Source organism: Dreissena polymorpha, chromosome 2 (assembly GCF_020536995.1).
Source record: "Dreissena polymorpha isolate Duluth1 chromosome 2, UMN_Dpol_1.0, whole genome shotgun sequence".
Lineage (NCBI taxonomy): Eukaryota > Metazoa > Mollusca > Bivalvia > Myida > Dreissenidae > Dreissena > Dreissena polymorpha.
In genome coordinates, this window is record NC_068356.1 from 57,829,665 (window position 1) to 57,848,002 (window position 18,338).

At 35.5% G+C, this 18,338-nt stretch overlaps 1 protein-coding gene across 1 annotated transcript in view; it reads left to right on the forward strand.

Annotated features, from left to right (window-relative positions):
- Positions 1-18,338, forward strand: part of LOC127869753 (intermembrane lipid transfer protein VPS13C-like) — a 186,278-nt gene that overhangs the window by 36,272 nt on the left and 131,668 nt on the right. The window contains 15 exon segments of the mRNA XM_052412414.1: positions 447-524; positions 964-1,069; positions 2,377-2,481; positions 2,760-2,818; positions 3,528-3,686; positions 4,230-4,396; positions 7,698-7,815; positions 8,818-8,953; positions 9,701-9,853; positions 10,308-10,464; positions 12,855-12,943; positions 13,282-13,419; positions 17,098-17,185; positions 17,548-17,664; positions 17,998-18,101. Of these exon segments, the coding sequence (XP_052268374.1) occupies positions 447-524; positions 964-1,069; positions 2,377-2,481; positions 2,760-2,818; positions 3,528-3,686; positions 4,230-4,396; positions 7,698-7,815; positions 8,818-8,953; positions 9,701-9,853; positions 10,308-10,464; positions 12,855-12,943; positions 13,282-13,419; positions 17,098-17,185; positions 17,548-17,664; positions 17,998-18,101 (1,774 nt within the window).

An 18,338-nucleotide genomic window follows, 5' to 3' on the forward strand; every position in this document is an offset into this window, starting at 1 on the left:
ATTGTTTGCAAGCTCCTTGAGTACACTATTTAATTGCAACCTACTAGTAATGGCCAATCAGGTAATTCACAGCAAAGTGGACAATCATTCATTACAGCAGTTAGGACTTTCTCTGCCATTTGCCAAATTAGCAAATGGCTACAAACTAACAAATTTAGGTAATGAAAATCCTAATTCAAATTACTTTTGCAACTTATATTCCTTTCGATACCTTAAGCTTTTAATGCAATCAAACTAAAATAAATAAATAAAACTTTTATAAAGTCTTCTCTTTTTGCTATGGTTACATTTCTTCTTTGGTTGCAATGATAACATTTCTTTACTGGTTGACATGGTTTCATATCTGTGTGATTGCCATGGTTATATATTTTGTTTCTGTTTGCCATGGTTACATAAAATCTCTGGTTGTCATGGTTTGAATTATTCTCCTGTTACCATGGTTTCAGAGATTCCCAGCTGTTAAAGCTGCAGTTGAAGAATGTCCACTCCATCGTTGAGCAGCGACCAGCGGCCTCTGCCATTAAGTATGTCCCTGTCTGGAACCATTTCATGCTACCAATGTCGTACTATCAATTATTTGAATTGCCAACAAATAATTTACTTATTAGACTAAAGAAAAATGTCTACCAGTTTGCAAAAATTATGGGGACCAATTATGCCTTAGTTTTGAACTTTAATTACATAAATTAAATAAAGAGTGCAGTAATTGGAGTGCAGGATTTAAACCAGTTACCCAGTAAGATTCAAATTGTATAGCACTATGAAATAATTCTGAATTTCATATGTTGATCAAATGTTGCAGTTATCCTTTAACATTATCTCTTAGAAAATGTATATGAACTTTGCAATTTTTACTGAAAATGACATCAACTTTGTCATTTTTACAGCAAACATTTTTACAGGGTTAGAATATTTGTATCCATGTTGCGATATTCACAGTTTATATTCACACATTTATTTCAGGGTGAATGCCAAGATGGACAAGATGACGGTGCTGGGTACCCAGCAAGGGGAGATCATCCCTCACATGGTGTCCTCCGTGCTAGAGAAGCTTACAGAACAAGAAGAGGTACTGTTTGAATGCTCAACTGTTGTTTCTGCTTAACATCAGATACAGCAGTATTGCCCTCTACCCACACTTAAGTTTTACAATGGATCGTTTTTATTTCTTTAGTGATGTTTGCATGCCAAATTGTTGTATCTGCAAAAAAGAGGTTCTTAAGCTATGCACTTTGCCGCATTTTAATTCCCTAAGAAACTCAAATGAAATTTAAGACCTTACTAGATTCAAGTTTTAAATGCTTCATTTTGATCCGTAAGGTACTGATGAGCAGCAAACAGCATAAAACCTGAACAGACTGAGAGTAACAGGCTGTTTTGGTTTTATGTCGTTTGCATATAGCCATTTTTGCTTTTGTTCTGAGCATGAAAGGGATAGTGATGTTAGAATGCTTAACTAATCTATCTGCTAGATTGATATGAGCCTCACTCTGGCAAAATGGTGTTAAAGGCATAAAGTGCCGTCTCAGAGTAGCCTGTGCAGTGCGCAGGACGACATGTTCAGATTTGGTTATAAGAAGTCTCTTCTTAGCGAAAAAATCCAGTCAAGGGGGAGTGTTGTCCCTGATAAGCCAGTGCAGAATAAACAGAGGAATCAGGGTCAACACATTACACACCTGCATTAAACCCCATTTTCCTAAGCAAGGCTTATATGACAGATACAGCAGTTATGTGCTCAACCAGCACAAACAACTTTCAATGGATCTTTTTATTTGTTAATGCATCTTAGGTCTTATGAAAATTTCAACAATGTTTTCGAGTTCACCTGAGGCCACAACAAATTGAAGGTTTTTTCAACGTATTAAAGCCCCCCCCCCCCCCAAAAAAAAAATGTATTTGTATTTCTTTTTTTTTTTAATCACAGGTGAGCAAATGCGTAGAAATAAAAATATACAAATATAACAACCCATGCGATAATATTTCTAGAACTGTTGGACCTCCTGTCCGACTAAAAAACAACAGCAATATCTAAAACTTTGAGTAAAATGAAGACAAAATATGAATATGTAAAAAATATGGACTGGTTTTATGATTATGTTACTTTGATAGATTATTTAACTTGAAAATAAAATGGATTTTACCAACCAGTCGAATTGGCTATATTTGCTGGTGACGTAACAAACTCCAAGCAAAATTCTTAGACAGTAAAAAAATGTTTGATCCCCACTTTGGAAGTGGTCTTTAGATCCCCCAAAAGACACCAAGTACTGGTTCTACACAGGAAACACACTCTAGAGCGTTTCAATAACCTTAGTCTTTGTATGTAATCGAGCTAAAATAAATAGGTTTGAAACTGAATCTTATTTACATTTGCAGGCATTGTCACTGATATACTTCTTGTTTGAGACCAACCCACTGGATGGATTGTGTGACGCAAGAGTGCGAGTCAACGCCCGCCCCCTGCAGATCATTTATGATGCAGTGAGTATGACTTTTGGGCACAAAACTTTAAGAGGTATGTTGGCGATTGGCTGAGAAGGTTATTCGTAAAGGGACCTGTTCCATCATTGGGTAAAGAACTGTTTAAAAAAATTGTCGAAGATTAAAAAAAAAACAATGAATATTAGAGCAAACATTTCAAATAAGGTTTTTATAAAAAATATTACCTGGATGGTAGGATATGACAATTAGGGTCAGATCTATTTGTTGTTTGTCCCTTCTCCGTGATAATAAATCTAATTATGTTACTATTTATTCAGGTGACAGTCAACCACTTAGCTAACTTCTTCACACCTCCACAAGATATCCAACTTAAACAGTGAGTAAACCAAGTCAGTTGTAGCATATATATATATATATATATATATATATATAAGGAACCATAATTAGGAAAGAACTTATTTTGGAAAGAAATTACCATATGTGTGTTTAATATGAAGTTACTGCAGAATTATATTTTTCATTTAAGTCTATCTATCCCTTTAGGCATAGCTACAGCATGTGATAAAATAGCTTAAAGACCTCGCAGTTTTTTCTCCATTAATCTAAGTGGCGATATCCTTACAAATCTACAAATCATAATATGTACCTGTACAAATATGCGCCTTTTTATACCCATGCCTTACAAGTAAATATTAGAAAACGTTTCTGCTCTGGTTTTGTCATGCTATATTTTGAGACACATATTTGAAACAATTGTATGTAATATACATATGTTAAGCTGATACACCTTTTTCACTCTTAACCCTGAAACAATTGAGCCTCTTTCCGAAAAGTGGGCCTAATGTATATGTGCAAAGTGTCATCCCATATAAGCCTGTGCAGTCCAAACAGGCTAATCAGGTACCACACTTTTCGCTTTTAAAGGCTTTTTTTGTTTTTTTCTTTTCTTAGCCACAATCCAGTGCAGACGGAAAGTGTTTTCGTAGATTAGCCTGTGTAGACTTTACAGGCTAATCTGGGATGACACTTTGCACAGATGCATTAAGCCCAGTTTTTCCGGAACAAAGCTTTCTATTCTTTCCCAGGCTGTCACAGCTGGCCATGTCCAAGTACAAGGATATAAAGGAGCAGTCAGCCTCTAGTCTACAACACGCCATTGACCTCAAGAAGTACACGGAGATAACTGTAGATCTCATGTCTTCCTACATCATTGTACCACATGGGGGCTTGTGGACTAAACACAAGTATGGAAAGCATTAAATAAAATATTCTTATTGATTACAAATATTGTTTTTTGGTATTTTGCTTATGAGTTCAATAAGTTGGTAGTGAAATTTACCTTAAATGAAAAGAACATAATAATGTTACACAATGCTATTTGGAAGCTTATGCCTGACATGTGTTAACCAATAGTCATTCCTCAAGGTCCAATCAGAGATCAAGGATCAAATGCCAACTAATTTAATTTTATAAATTGTATTGATAATTACTTTACACACACATAATTTCAGCACAAATGTTTTGAAGCTCTAGGTTACATAAAGGTCTTTTTTCTAGACAGCCAATTACAGGAACGCGCCAAGGGTCATCTTGGATAAATTACTTCATACTGTTACCAGTGTCTTATTTTTTTGCTTAAAAGAAACTTCCTTTAAACTATAAATAACAAAAAAGCGTAAAGTGTTGAAGCTGATTAGCCTGTGTGGCTTGCACAGGCTAATCTGGGACAACACCTTGAGCACATGCGTTTAACCCTGTTTTCCCAAGTGAAGCTCGTTTTTATACAGGGATGTTTCAAAGCTGATCCTAGACCTGGGTCATCTGAAGATTGGGACACAGAAGAGGCTATCAGAGGCGGGGCTCAAACGTGGGTCAATGGAGGAAGTGATGGGGAAGGCATATGACACGTTCAACATCAGCCTGGACAATGTGCAGCTCATGATGATACATGCAGGTAAACATTGCAAGTGATAATGGCCTTATTAGTGATGATTTAACCATTTAGGGTTTTTAACCAGGTTTTCCGAAGGAAAAAACTGGTTATTAAATTGGCGAATGTCGGCGGGCGGGCGGGCCGGCTGGCGGGCGGAGCAAGCTTGTCCGGGCCATAACTTTATTGTTCGTTAAGAGATATTAAAATCATTTGGCACATTTGTTCACCATCATTAGACGGTGTGTCGCTTGAAAGAATTACGTCGATATCTCCAAAGTCAAGGTCACACTTTGAGTTCAAAGGTCAAAAATGGCCATTAATTAGCTTGTCCGGGCCATAACTATGTCATTCATTGCGAGATTTTAAAATCATTTGGCACATTTGTTCACCATCATTGGACAGTGTGTCGTGCGAAAGAATTACGTCAATACCTCCAAGGTCAAGGTCGCCACGACTAAAAATAGATTGATTTTGAAACAAGGGGGGTAACTTTGAACAATCAGTAACAATGCACATTTTGAATTGGTCTCCCTTTATCAGACTTTTTTTTCAAATTGAAATCAAGGTCGCCACGACTAAAAATAGATTGAATCTTACACAAAGGGGTTAACAATGCACATTTTGAATTGTCTTCCTTTATCAGACTTTTTTTTTCAAATTGAAAACCTGGTTTGTGACAATTTTGTCCCTTACTGTGTTCTGTCTTATAAAACAGCTTACAACAAATTTAACTTAATATATGCATAATTGCTAAGTACAAAGTATTATAATTATTTATTGCTTTCAGTTTTCTGTTCATTCCATGGTATCTTTTTATGCCCCCGGTAGGGTGGTATATAGCATTTTAACACTCCGTCCGTCCGTCCGTCCGAAAACTTTAACATTGGCCATAACTTTTCAATATTGAAGATAGCAACTTGATATTTGGCATGCATGTGTATCTCATGGAAGGTCAAGGTCATCCTTCAAGGATAAAGGTCAAAAAAACAAATCCAACGGAAGTTACAAAATTTAAAGGGAGATAATTTCTATTTATCATTTGGCAGGTACAGATCATTTTTACAAGGGAAGTAATATTTTTAGCTCACCTGAGCACAACGTGCTCATGGTGAGCTTTTGTGATCGCCTTTTGTCCGTCGTCCGTCGTGTGTCGTGCGACGTCAATATTTGACTTGTTAACTCTCTAGAGGCCACATTTATTGTCTAATCTTCATGAAATTTGGTCAGAAGATTGGTTTCAATGATATCTTGGATGAGTTCGAAAATGGTTTCGTTTGCTTGAAAAACATGGCTGCCAAGGGGCGGGGCATTATTCCTTATATGGCTATATATGGCTATAGTAAAATCTTGTTAACACTCTAGAGGCCACATTTATTGTCTTATCTTCATGAAACTTGGTCAGAAGATTCATCCCAATAATATCTTGGATGAGTTCGAAAATGATGCCGGTTGGTTGAAAAACATGGGCGTCAGGGGGCGGGGCATTTTTCCTTATATGGCTATAGTAAAACCTTGTTAACACTCTAGAGGCCACATTTATTTTCGAATCTTCATGAAACTTGCTCAGATTTGTCCCACTTATATCTTGGATGAGTTTAAAAATGGTAACATTTGCTTGAAAAACATGGCTGCCAAGGGGCGGGGCATTTTTCCTTATATGGCTATATATGGCTATAGTAAAATCTTGTTAACACTCTAGAGGCCACATTTATTAACCAATCTTCATGAAACTTGATCAGAAGATTTATCCCCATAATATATTGAACGAGTTCGAAAATGATGCCGGTTGGTTCAAAAACATGGCCGCCAGGGGGTGGGGCATTTTTCCTTACATGGCTATATATAGTAAAACCTTGTTAACACTCTAGAGGCCACATTTATTGTCCAATCATGATGAAATATGGTCAGAAGATTTGTCTTAATGATATCTTGGATGAGTTCGAAAATGGTTACGTTTGCTTGAAAAACATGGCCGCCAAGGGGCGGGGCATTTTCCCTTATATGGCTATATAAGGCTATAGTAAAACCTTGTTAACACTCTAGAGGTCACATTTATTTTCCGATCATCATGAAACTTTTTCAGAAGATTAGTCTTAGTGATATCTTAGATGAGTTCGAAAATGGTTACGTTTGCTTGAAAAACATGGCCGCAAAGGGGCGGGGCATTTTTCCTTAAATGGCTATATAAGGCTATAGTAAAATCTTGTTAACACTCTAGAGGCCACATTTATAGGCCGATCATCATGAAACTTGGTCAGAAGATTCATCCCAATAATATCTTGGACGAGTTAAAAAATGATGCCGGTTGGTTGAAAAACATGGCCACCACGGTGGCGGGGCTATTTTCATTATATGGCTTTAGTAAAACCTTGTTAACACTCTAGAGGTCACATTTATTTTCCCATCATCATGAAACTTGGTCAGAAGATTTGTCCCAATGATATCTTGGATGAGTTCGAAAATAGTTTTGGTTGCTTTAAAAACATGGGCACCACGGGCGGGGCATTTTTCCTTATATGGCTATACATGTATATGGCTATAGTAAAACCTTGTTAACACTCTAGAGGCCACATTTATTGTCCAATCTTCATGAAATTTGGTCTCAATGATATCTTGGATGAGTTCGAAAATAATTATGTTTGCTTGAAAAAAATGGCTTCCAAGGGGCGGGGCATTTTTCCTTATATGGCTATAGTAAAATCTTGTTAACACTCTAGAGGCCACATTTACTGTCTGATCTTCATGAAACTTGGTCAGAAGATTCATCACGATAATATCTTGGAGGAGTTAAAAAATGATGCTGGTTGGTTGAAAAACATGGCTGCCAGGGGGCGGGGCATTTTTCCTTATATGGCTATAGTATAACCTTGTTAACACTCTAGAGGCCACATTTATTTTCCAATCTTCGTGAAACTTGGTCAGAAGATTTGTCCCAATAATATCTTGTTATGTCAGGTGAGCGACTTTGGGCTTTTCAGGCCCTCTTGTTTAAAAGGATATAATCAAAATAAAAAATAAATCAATTAAAGCTGCGTGGTAGGGGGCATTTTGTTTCTGATAAACACATCTCTTGTTCACATTTTCTTTAGGTTAAAAGCAATTTGATCATAAATACCTGTTTTTTTTTAAATATATTTCATCACTTAAATTTGTTGTAAGATCTTTGACAAGACATGACCTTGATTTTAACAGAACTTATGCTTATGCTAAGATACTATTACTAGTTTGTTTAAAGCATGTTCATAATAAATTTTTTGCATTGCATAAAAAAATATATGCTGTAAGTCTAATTAAGTGGATACCATTTCTGTAACCATTTCAGGTGAAGACTGGAAATCCATTCACAGACTGCGTGACTCTCCTATGCACATACTGTGTCCAATATCCCTCAGTGTGCTCCTCCAGAAGTGCATGTTTGACAACGACCCCAGAATGGCCAAGTAAGAGAGTTTGTTTTGTGTTGTGCTTTTGATATTTATATGTGAATTCTCACTGTTCTTTTGGGAAATGAAAGACCATAAACTTCAATAAAGACTACAGAAAGGCATAGTTAGGGTTTTACTGTTCTTTTCCAATATATCAAAACTTAAAACTCTTGATATGACATGGTTGTGAATGATTTTAGGGAGTAAGGGATTTAAATTGTGTTGTTGTATGAATCAAAATTATGAGATAGATATTAATGTAAAATAAAAGACAGTAACTGTTCCCAATATTCCATATCCAAGAGTGTACTCCTGCAGTAATGCATGTTTGACATCCACCCTTGAATGGCCAAGTCAGTAGTATTATTGTTGTTGTGCTTTTAATTAAAACTCTCCAAAACCTAGAATAAGTGATGTCTAGCCTGCTCATGTGGTATTCCACTGAGTGTATTGATCCCCCATAAAGTATCTGTATCTTTTTTTTTTATTCTAAGCTGACTTCTCAATTAAGCCGCTTTTTGGGAAACTGGGCTTAATGCATGTCTGCACAGGCTAATCAGGGATGCTTCTTAACGTCAAACTGGACTTTCATTTCAATGAGATGTATTTTTTAACGAGAAATTCCACGAAAACAGAAAATCATCCCTAATTAGTATGTGGGGACTGCATAGGGTGCTCTGGGATGACACTTTACGCACCTGCATTAAGCCCTGTTTTCCCAGAATGAGGCTCAATGGTTTACTGCACTGTTTTCTCTATATCTGTGAATTCATCACTGCTAGTAAGGACTGCTGGACCAGAGTGAGGTGCCAGTACACAGGGGATATAATCATTGTAATTTGAAATAAACACTCTCATTAATAAGTCTGTTAAACCAAGATAAGCTGAACCTCACTATTTTCATATTGCAATAAATTGTGCATTAACTTTACAAAGTATTGTTTTTTGTGGTAAGGACCAAAGAAAAATGGTCCATCAAGGCTTTTGATTTCTCAGTGTTTCTTGTTCTATTTTTAGAATGAAGATCAAAGGGCTGATACCCCTGTTTAGCCTGAACATATCAGACCGCAGACTACATGAGGTTATCTCCCTTGCTACCAGTATCCCACTACCAAAGCTGGAGCCAGCAGCAACCAAAGACGATGTTGTACAGGTATGTTGATTTTGTGTATTTGATATTGATGTTATTTTCAATCTGTAATTGAACACTTTCATATTGTTGACTTTCACATTTGGTATTTTAAATTATGTTGCAATTATAATGGTGTGACGTGTATTTTTGAAAACAAACATAAAAAGGATTGGGTTTATATTGATAAATTGATTAATTCCTTGCAGGAGCTATAATTTTAGTTTACCAGGGTGTGTACATGGTTTTCTCCCCAAACAAAGACATCAAACTATGGGATAAATTAAATACTTGTTACAGATAAGTAAGACATTCATGGGGGCTAACATCCGGCCCAATGTTGGGCCCATTTCCAATCTCAAAAAGCATACACTCCTGATTATACATTTTCCCAAATGACTGCCAGAGAAAAAGTTTCCCTAAATAAGAATAAAATGAATTCATATATTTTTTAGATTGAAAATGCTCAGTTTTTCTCTTAATCTAAATCAGTGAGTTGAACATAAGCAATAATAATGTTCAAACACTCAAATTTCTAGAAATTGTAAGGAAAATAAAATTGTAAATTTTAGTCCAAAACAATTTGATTTTTTTCAAATTCGAAGGGTTTCTTCCCCATTCCCAAAATGACAATTGTTTTTAGACTTGTCTTATCATAGGATAGAGTTTTGCTGAAAATAAAAACATACATATTTACCAAGTAATATTTTCCCAATATAGTAAAAAATTACACATGCAAATATTTGTGAAATAAAGAAGTTGTTCTAACAGGGTGCTACAGATATACCCCTAGCCCTGATGGTTGATGACATGGGTATCTCTGAGAAACTTCTGGCTGTGAAGCATGCTGCTTTGCCATCACGAAGCCAGTCACAGGAAAGTTTTAACTACACCGATGTCGAACTGGAGTTTAAACTCAAAAAGGTCTGTAGTGACAGTATGATCCAATTTTAAGTTCATTTTCATAATGAATTTAAAGCATTCTGTTATCCGTCTAAACATTCACTGGAGGTTGAACTTCAACAGGGTTGGTTTTAGTATCCTAAAAATAAGTCAATCACTAATTATTCTGAAGGATATTCCATAGAAACTTATTCTGTATAAAGTATTGAAGCTGCTAAAAATTCCGGAGGTTTCAAAATTATCCAAAATTTAATATTTATTTTCATGTATATTTTTTTTTAAACAATAATATGTTGATATCTAGCTTTTTGAATGATCAAATACCTGTCTTAGGCAAATTGGCCCTATAAAGAAAAGTAAAAACAAGATTTACCTGTTTCCTTGCTGATTCACAGCGGTTCACACCATGGAATTGGCATTGGTCAGTTCTACAGGAGTAAATAAATTGAATCACCTGGCACATTTTGCATTCCAGATTACTCTGAACATTTCTCAGCGTCAGAAATATGTTGACAGGCCACTGCTGAGACTCATGATAAACGATCTTGGCACCATGGTCAAGGTCAGAACGTTTGACCTCGGAGTGGAAGCATCCCTAGGGGGCATTTACTTGCAGTATCTGAAAACTGAAGGTGAGGGACACATTGTGAAATATTAGTTATCACACTCTTTTTGTTGAATTATTTCTTTGGTTTAATAATTTCTATTGCTTCTTCTAACACGGGTTTTGTTGAGCATGAGTTATTCTTACCAATGTAATAATTAGAGCTGCTGAACAATTTTTAAAAAGCTTTTGTGTAATGCATCTTTATCTTTGATTTGTCGATTTATTATTTATTTATAATTAATTTATCATTTATATCTTTGCTATCTTTTTTAAGTGTGTTTTTTATTTACATACTGTATCTGCGTATTTACGCATTGAAAATGTATATTATACTATCAATGAGGAAGAAAAGTTGAGCCTGTGTTTTTGTGACAGCTCTTGTTACAATATAAGCTTTGAGTATATTTTGGCTCAAAATGTGTATGGGTTTTATTAAAAAAGAAAATTTTAAGTTTGAGATTATTTGTAAATATCAATTCTTATTCAATTTAAAATTGTTGTTTTTGTTAAAGTAATGGTTTTATTTGAATTGCATCCACTTCAAGTAATCTGTAAGAATATTGCTTATATGTTTTGAAAATTTTATTTTAAGAAACCTAAGACTGAAATTAAAATTAATTTTTTTTTAAATTTCAGAAATCTAAATATGTGGCTGTTAAACCAATATTTTATTAACCCGAGAAAACCCGAGGTATTGTCATAGCCAGCTCGTTGTCCGCCGTGTGACGTCCGCGTCGTGCTAAAACCTTAACATTTTGTTAAGGTTTTGAACATTGGCTCTAAAATCAAAGTGCTTCAACCTACAACTTTGAAACTTCATATGTAGCTGCACCTTGATGAGTTCTACATGACACACCCATTTTGGGGTCACTAGGTCAAAGGTCAAGGTCACTGTGACCTCTATAAAAAAAATAAAAAAAATAATTCTGACAAGCTTTCAGTTATTCAAAACTGCACCCGCAGCCGAGCGTGGCACCCGTTATGCGGTGCTCTTGTTTTATTTGGACTAAAACGAATAATTGTTTATGCACTGTTTAGGTTCATTGTTATTTCTTGTTAATATTGCATGATTTCTCTGCACTGTTTTGCATTGTTCTGCATTGTTCTATTTGCGCATACTCACACTTACTTCAGTGTCTGCAGACCTGGCCACACAGCTACGTGGGGTCAGTGAGAGTCTTTTTGAAGTTAAACAGTCGTAGTAAACAGTTTGACATTATAATTCTTATTCTCACAGGAATACTGCAGGCATCCTTAACTTTTTCCCCAAGATTAAATTGTAGTACGCTTTAAAATTTTATGATGAACATGTTAAAATCCAGGTATAATGAACATCTAAGAAAGAATATTGAGAAGGAAAAACTCTTTGACATAAATATGAAATTACCACCTTAAATTTGAGCTTCCAAAACTTGATAACTCTGGCACATTTGTTGGTCCCCAATCAGAGCTCTAGATAAGACGCGTATCTGCGTATTTACGCATTGAAAAATTAAAAAAACGATTTAACAATCAGCACAGTACATAACATTACGCAATACAAATCTTGGTACGTAAATTTGATCATAACCTGTTTAAGAAATAATTCATTTGAGTGTTAAGTGTTAGATAACCTTTGAATAAAAAATAAGTCAATCAAAACACGCCATGTACTATGTCAGTTTTTAATGGAAATGGAAAATACCCCGCAATATTCCTAAAAACCTATATGGCTGAAACATAGAAGTAAAATACCCTTTAACAATAATATCAGGGGGTAAAATACCCTTTAGACTAATTCTTATCTGGAGCTCTGTCCCCAATCATGTTGTATACTTGAATTTACCCAATATAACGCAAGGAAGGTGTTCAAGGTGCATGAAGGGAATTTCTGACAGGTGCAAATGGTTCACAACTTGGGATAGCAATGAAGGGATACGGAAACAGAGTATGCGTCTTTGTAAATTGTGAATACGAATAATTTAATCAGCATAAATAACAAAATTGACATGCCTTAACAAAGTGCATTTTCTGTCTTGACAGGTATATTTAACAACATAATAATACTGACAGTTAAGTTGTCGTATTTCATGAGTATAAACTGTGCATAACATGAGCATTGTCAAATTCAAAGCAGCAGTCGACCTACTTTTAGTACTTTTTGAGTTATTGCTGGATCAAGATTTTTGGGAGAAGTAGAAAGGTGCGTGCACAGGCCTTAAGTCTGCTCTTTTTACATCGATAGTGGAATAATAATCATTTAACCTTGTATTCATGTAGCAAACTTCAAGTAACTACTGTGATGACTTATGAATTTTGTGATTATATAATATTCATGGCAAAGACACCTCCATAACGTGAGAGCTTTGATAACTTGAGCAGTTTTGCCATCTCAGTGCAACATCAAGTTAAATAAGTTTAATGCATCTGTTACAGAACTTTCTGACAAATCTGTGATTAACCTGGTGAACACTCCAAGATCTGCCACAGGTCACTCCAATCTGCTTCTGGTCAGCTTTCTCAAGGTCAGTTTGAAATGCATGTCCATAGCAACAGTTTCTACGGTTAAGAAAAAATCACTCTGTCAACAAAAATAGCATTTTGTCTGGTTTCTCAAATTTTCTGTTGGTCAGCTTTCTTAAGGTCAGATTTAAGCCTGTTTCTGGGGTGGGGCAGTTTTCCTTACATTTCTATAGTTTAAATCTTGGGAACACTGTAAAAGCCACAATTTTGTCAAAGTTAAGTTATTGTCAGTTTAGAAACAACTAATTGTCAGGTTAGAAATAAAATGTCAGGTTAGAAATAACAAAATATCAGGTTGGAAGGTCTCTTCAGTGTCAGTGTTTGTTCATTCTATATGCAGGCAAATGTGGATGCCCCAGAATTTGCCACGACCTACAAGAAGACAGAACAGTCCTTTAATGTTGAGTTCTCTGCTCTTGAACTACTTCTTCACCAGGAGGCCATCTTGGATCTGATAGTTTTTGCCGAGTCATTGCGGGTAAATATTATTTTTACATTGTCTATGTGTCTATGTCTTTACCCATGAGCTAATTATGCACGAGGTGACCATCTTGGATCTGATAGTTTTTGCAGAGATGTTGCCAATATATTTTTAGCTCACCTGTCACGAAGTGACATGGTGAGCTTATGTGACCTTGTGATGTCCGGCGTCAATTGTGTGTGTGTGCGCCCATCCGTCAACAATTTGTTTGTGTAGACAGTAGAGGTTACAGTTTTCATCCAATCTTTTATGAAATACGGTCAGAATTTGTTTATCTTGATGAAATCTGGGTTGGGATTGTATTTGGGTCATCTGGGGTAAAAAACTAGGTCACTAGGTCAAATAATTGAAAAATCATCAACAATTTGTTTGTGTAGACAGTAGAGGTCACAGTTTTCATCCAATGTTTATGAAATTTGGTCAGAATGTTTATCTTGATGAAATCTGGGTTGGGATTGTATTTGGGTCATCTGGGGTCAAAAACTAGGTCACTAGGTGAAAAAATAGGGCAAATAATAGAAAAACCTTGTGTATACATAGAGGTCGCAGTTTTCATCAAATCTTTATGAAATTTGGTCAGAATGTTTATCTTGATGCAATCTGGCTTAGGAATGCATTTGGGTCATCTGGGGTCAAAAACTAGGTCACTAGGTCAAAAACTAGGTCAAATAATAATAAAACCTTGTGTAGACAATAGAGGTCGCAGCTTTCATCCAATCTTTATGAAATTTGGTCAGAATGTTTATCTTGATGAAATCTGGGTTTGGACTTGGGTCATCTGAGGACATAAACTAGGTCACTAGGTCAAATAATAGAAAAACCGTCAACAATTTGTTTGTGTAGACAGTAGAGGTCACAGTTTTCATCCAATATTTATGAAATTTGGTCAGAATGTTTATCGTGATGAAATCTGGGTTGGGATTGTATTTGGGTCATCTGGGGTCAAAAACTAGGTCACTAGGTCAAACACTAGGTCACTAGGTGAAATAATAGAAAAACCTTGTATAGACAATAGAGGTCGTAATTTTCATCCAATCTTTATGAAATTTGGTCAGAATGTTTATCTTGATGAAATCTGGGTTGGGATTGTATTTGGGTCATCTGGGGTCAAAAACTAGGTCACTAGGTGAAAAAAAAGGGTAAATAATAGAAAAACCTTGTGTATACATAGAGGTCGCAGTTTTCATCAAATCTTTATGAAATTTGGTCAGAATGTTTATCTTGATGCAATCTGGCTTAGGAATGCATTTGGGTCATCTGGGGTCAAAAACTAGGTCACTAGGTCAAAAACTAGGTCAAATAATAATAAAACCTTGTGTAGACAATAGAGGTCGCAGTTTTCATCCAATCTTTATGAAATTTGGTCAGAATGTTTATCTTGATGAAATCTGGGTTTGGACTTGGGTCATCTGAGGTCATAAACTAGGTCACTAGGTCAAATAATAGAAAAACCGTCAACAATTTGTTTGTGTAGACAGTAGAGGACACAGTTTTCATCCAATATTTATGAAATTTGGTCAGAATGTTTATCGTGATGAAATCTGGGTTGGGATTGTATTTGGGTCATCTGGGGTCAAAAACTAGGTCAAACACTAGGTCACTAGGTGAAATAATAGAAAAACCTTGTATAGACAATAGAGGTCGTAGTTTTCATCCAATCTTTATGAAATTTGGTCAGAATGTTTATCTTGATGAAATCTGGGTTGGGATTGTATTTGGGTCATCTGGGGTCAAAAACTAGGTCACTAGGTCAAATAATTGAAAAATCATCAACAATTTGTTTGTGTAGACAGTAGAGGTCACAGTTTTCATCCAATGTTTATGAAATTTGGTCAGAATGTTTATCTTGATAAAATCTGGGTTGGGATTGTATTTGGGTCATCTGGGGTCAAAAACTAGGTCACTAGGTGAAAAACTAGGTCAAATAATAGAAAAACCTTGTGTAGACAATAGAGGTCGCAGTTTTCATCAAATCTTTTTGAAATTTGGTCAGAATGTTTATCTTGATAAAATCTGGCTTAGGAATGTATTTGGGTCATCTGGGGTCAAAAACTAGGTCTCTAGGTCAAAAACTAGGTCAAATAATAATAAAACCTTGTGTAGACAATAGAGGTCGCAGTTTTCATCCAATCTTTATGAAATTTGGTCAGAATGTTTATCTTGATGAAATCTGGGTTGGGACTTGGGTCATCTGAGGTCAAAAACTAGGTCACTAGATCAAATAATAGAAAAACCGTCAACAATTTGTTTGTGAAGATAGTAGAGGTCACAGTTTTCATCCAATATTAATGAAATTTGGTCAGAATGTTTATCGTGATGAAATCTGGGTTGGGATTGTATTTGGGCCATCTGGGGTCAAAAACTAGGTCATTAGGTCAAAAACTAGGTCACTAGGTGAAATAATAGAAAAACCTTGTATAGACAATAGAGGTCGTAGTTTTCATCCAATCTTTATGAAATTTGGTCAGAATGTTTATCTTGATCAAATCTGGGTTGGGATTGTATTTGGGTAATCTTGGGTCAAAAACTAGGTCACAAGGTCAAATAATAGAAAAACCTTGTGTAAACAATAGAGGTCACAGTTTTCATCCAATCTTCATGAAATTTGGTCAGAATGTTTGTCTTGATGAAATCTGGGTTGGGATTGTATTTGGGTCACCTGGTCTAAAACTAGGTCAATAGGTCAAATTTTAGAAAAACCTTGTGTAGACAATAGAGGTCACAGTTTTCATCCAATCTTTATGAAATTTGGTCAGAATGTTTATCTTGATGAAAACTGGGTTGGGATTTTATTTGGTTAGTCAGGTGAGCGATTCAGGGCCATCATGGCCCTCTTGTTCTAAAACATTTACTATATGCCATTGGTTCGTTGCTTACTTATTGCATGTAAATATTGTTCATACAGTTTTGTTTGATAATGATTTTATCCATGTAAGTATAAGTAACAGATTTATGTTTGACCTTTTTTTGCTGAGTCATTGCATGTTCATGTATATATTTGTATTCTAACCTTGTTCCATTTCTCTTTTACTGATTGAATAGAATATGAGTGATTAGAGATATGTTGAATCGTTATAAATGAATATTTTTTTTTATGAATCTTGGTTGTAACAAATGTCTGGGGTCAAATAAAGTGATTTGTTGTCATCACTTTGGAAATGTACTGTTCCTACTTAACTTCTAAAATAAAGCTGTAAATCAGCCTGCATCAGCTGTCAAAAATATACTTAGTTTGGTCCCTATTTTCTGGCGGTTGTGCAACTGTCGGGCGTTCTTTCAATACTTCTTATTGGACTCGTTTTAGTTTTAAACTATTGACCTTCTGACCTTACAATTTTTATGTCCCCCAGTCTATACTGGGGGACATATTGTTTTTTCCCTGTCTGTTGGTTTGTTGCTTTGTTGGCATGTTTGCATCAAACTTTAACATTGGCCATAACTTTTGCAATATTGAAGATAGCAACTTGATATTTGGCATGCATGTGTATCTCATGGAGCTGCACATTTGGGTGGTGAAAGGTCAAGGTCATCCTTCAAGGTCAAAGGTTAAGGTCAAAGGTCAAATATATGGGAGGGTGTCAAAGTGTTTCACAAACACCTCTTGTTTACTACTGTTTATTATTTACTAAAACCATGTCATGTTTTTTATAACAATTGTGTGTTCTGTAAATGCAGACCCCTGAGATTCAGGAGCTGAAGAACAAAACGTCAGGTTGGAAGTCTGCAGAGGAAGAAGAGAAAACTAAGGAGGTCGCTAAGAAAAGTGAGTTAAAACTAAGGAAGAAGGTTATAAAAGTAGATACTATGAAATGTAAAGTGAAACGTAAGATGAAACTAAGGATGTGTTGAGAAAAGTATGTAGAAACTAAGGAAGTTGGTGAGAAAAGTAAGAAAACTGTTGAAAGGACAAACAAAAGTAAGTAGAAACAAAGAAACAGGGTATGAAAAGTAAGTACAAACTAAGGAAGTGGCAGAAAATTGTTAGAAAAGTATGTAGGAACAATCAAAGAGGTGATCTATTTGGTTTGTAATATTGCATATTGGGGTTAAGTGATTTATATACAATTATATATAAATACATGTATATAAAATTTATGAATTTAATTTTGTCAATCCTTATTCCAGAGACAGTTTTCAAGAAGGATCCAGAAGTGATCGACCTGAAGGTGAAAGCAGGCCTCAAGATGTTCTCTGTCACAGTGTGCAGTCAAGCCAAACTGATATCAGATGTCAAAATCAGAGGCCAGTATGTATTTAAATCCATTCTGTGTTTTTTGTTCAAACCCAAAGTCGTACATAGATATTGTCCAAGTGCCACCCTTCAAATCATGATACATAGGACAATTCAAAGAATAGATAACAGTCCTGTCCATTTTCGCTGTTTGTTTGTCTACAAAAAGATGCAAAAACACGTTTTTCATTTCCACTGTCCCACCATACTGTTTGTATTGAAATATGTAAACACTAAACTACAAATTTGTGTATCAATATGACTTCACACCCATTTCATGAACATTTTCACAATACTATCATGTCAACTAGACAGTTTGATTTTAACAATGAATGTTCCTACAGGTATCGAAGCAGACGTGACATTACAAGAGAGGCAGACACTTGTTACAGCATTCTTGAAGGGAATTTCTGTTCGTGATCCTAGTCCCCTAACTCTGTACCCAAATGTAGGTGTATCTTGTTTATTAGAGCTTTTACAAAATAATTTTAATTTCTTTATATGAGGTTGTCAAGACAGACTGTTATCTTTTGTGAAGTATGTTTTGTACAAGACCAGGGAGAGAGGATTTGACCCATAACATTGACCACTTGTTTTACATTAAAACTTTCCTTATTATTTGTCATTGAACGATCCTGTAGAAATAGAGGTCAGAGATGTTTTATTTGAATCATGGTCACTTATT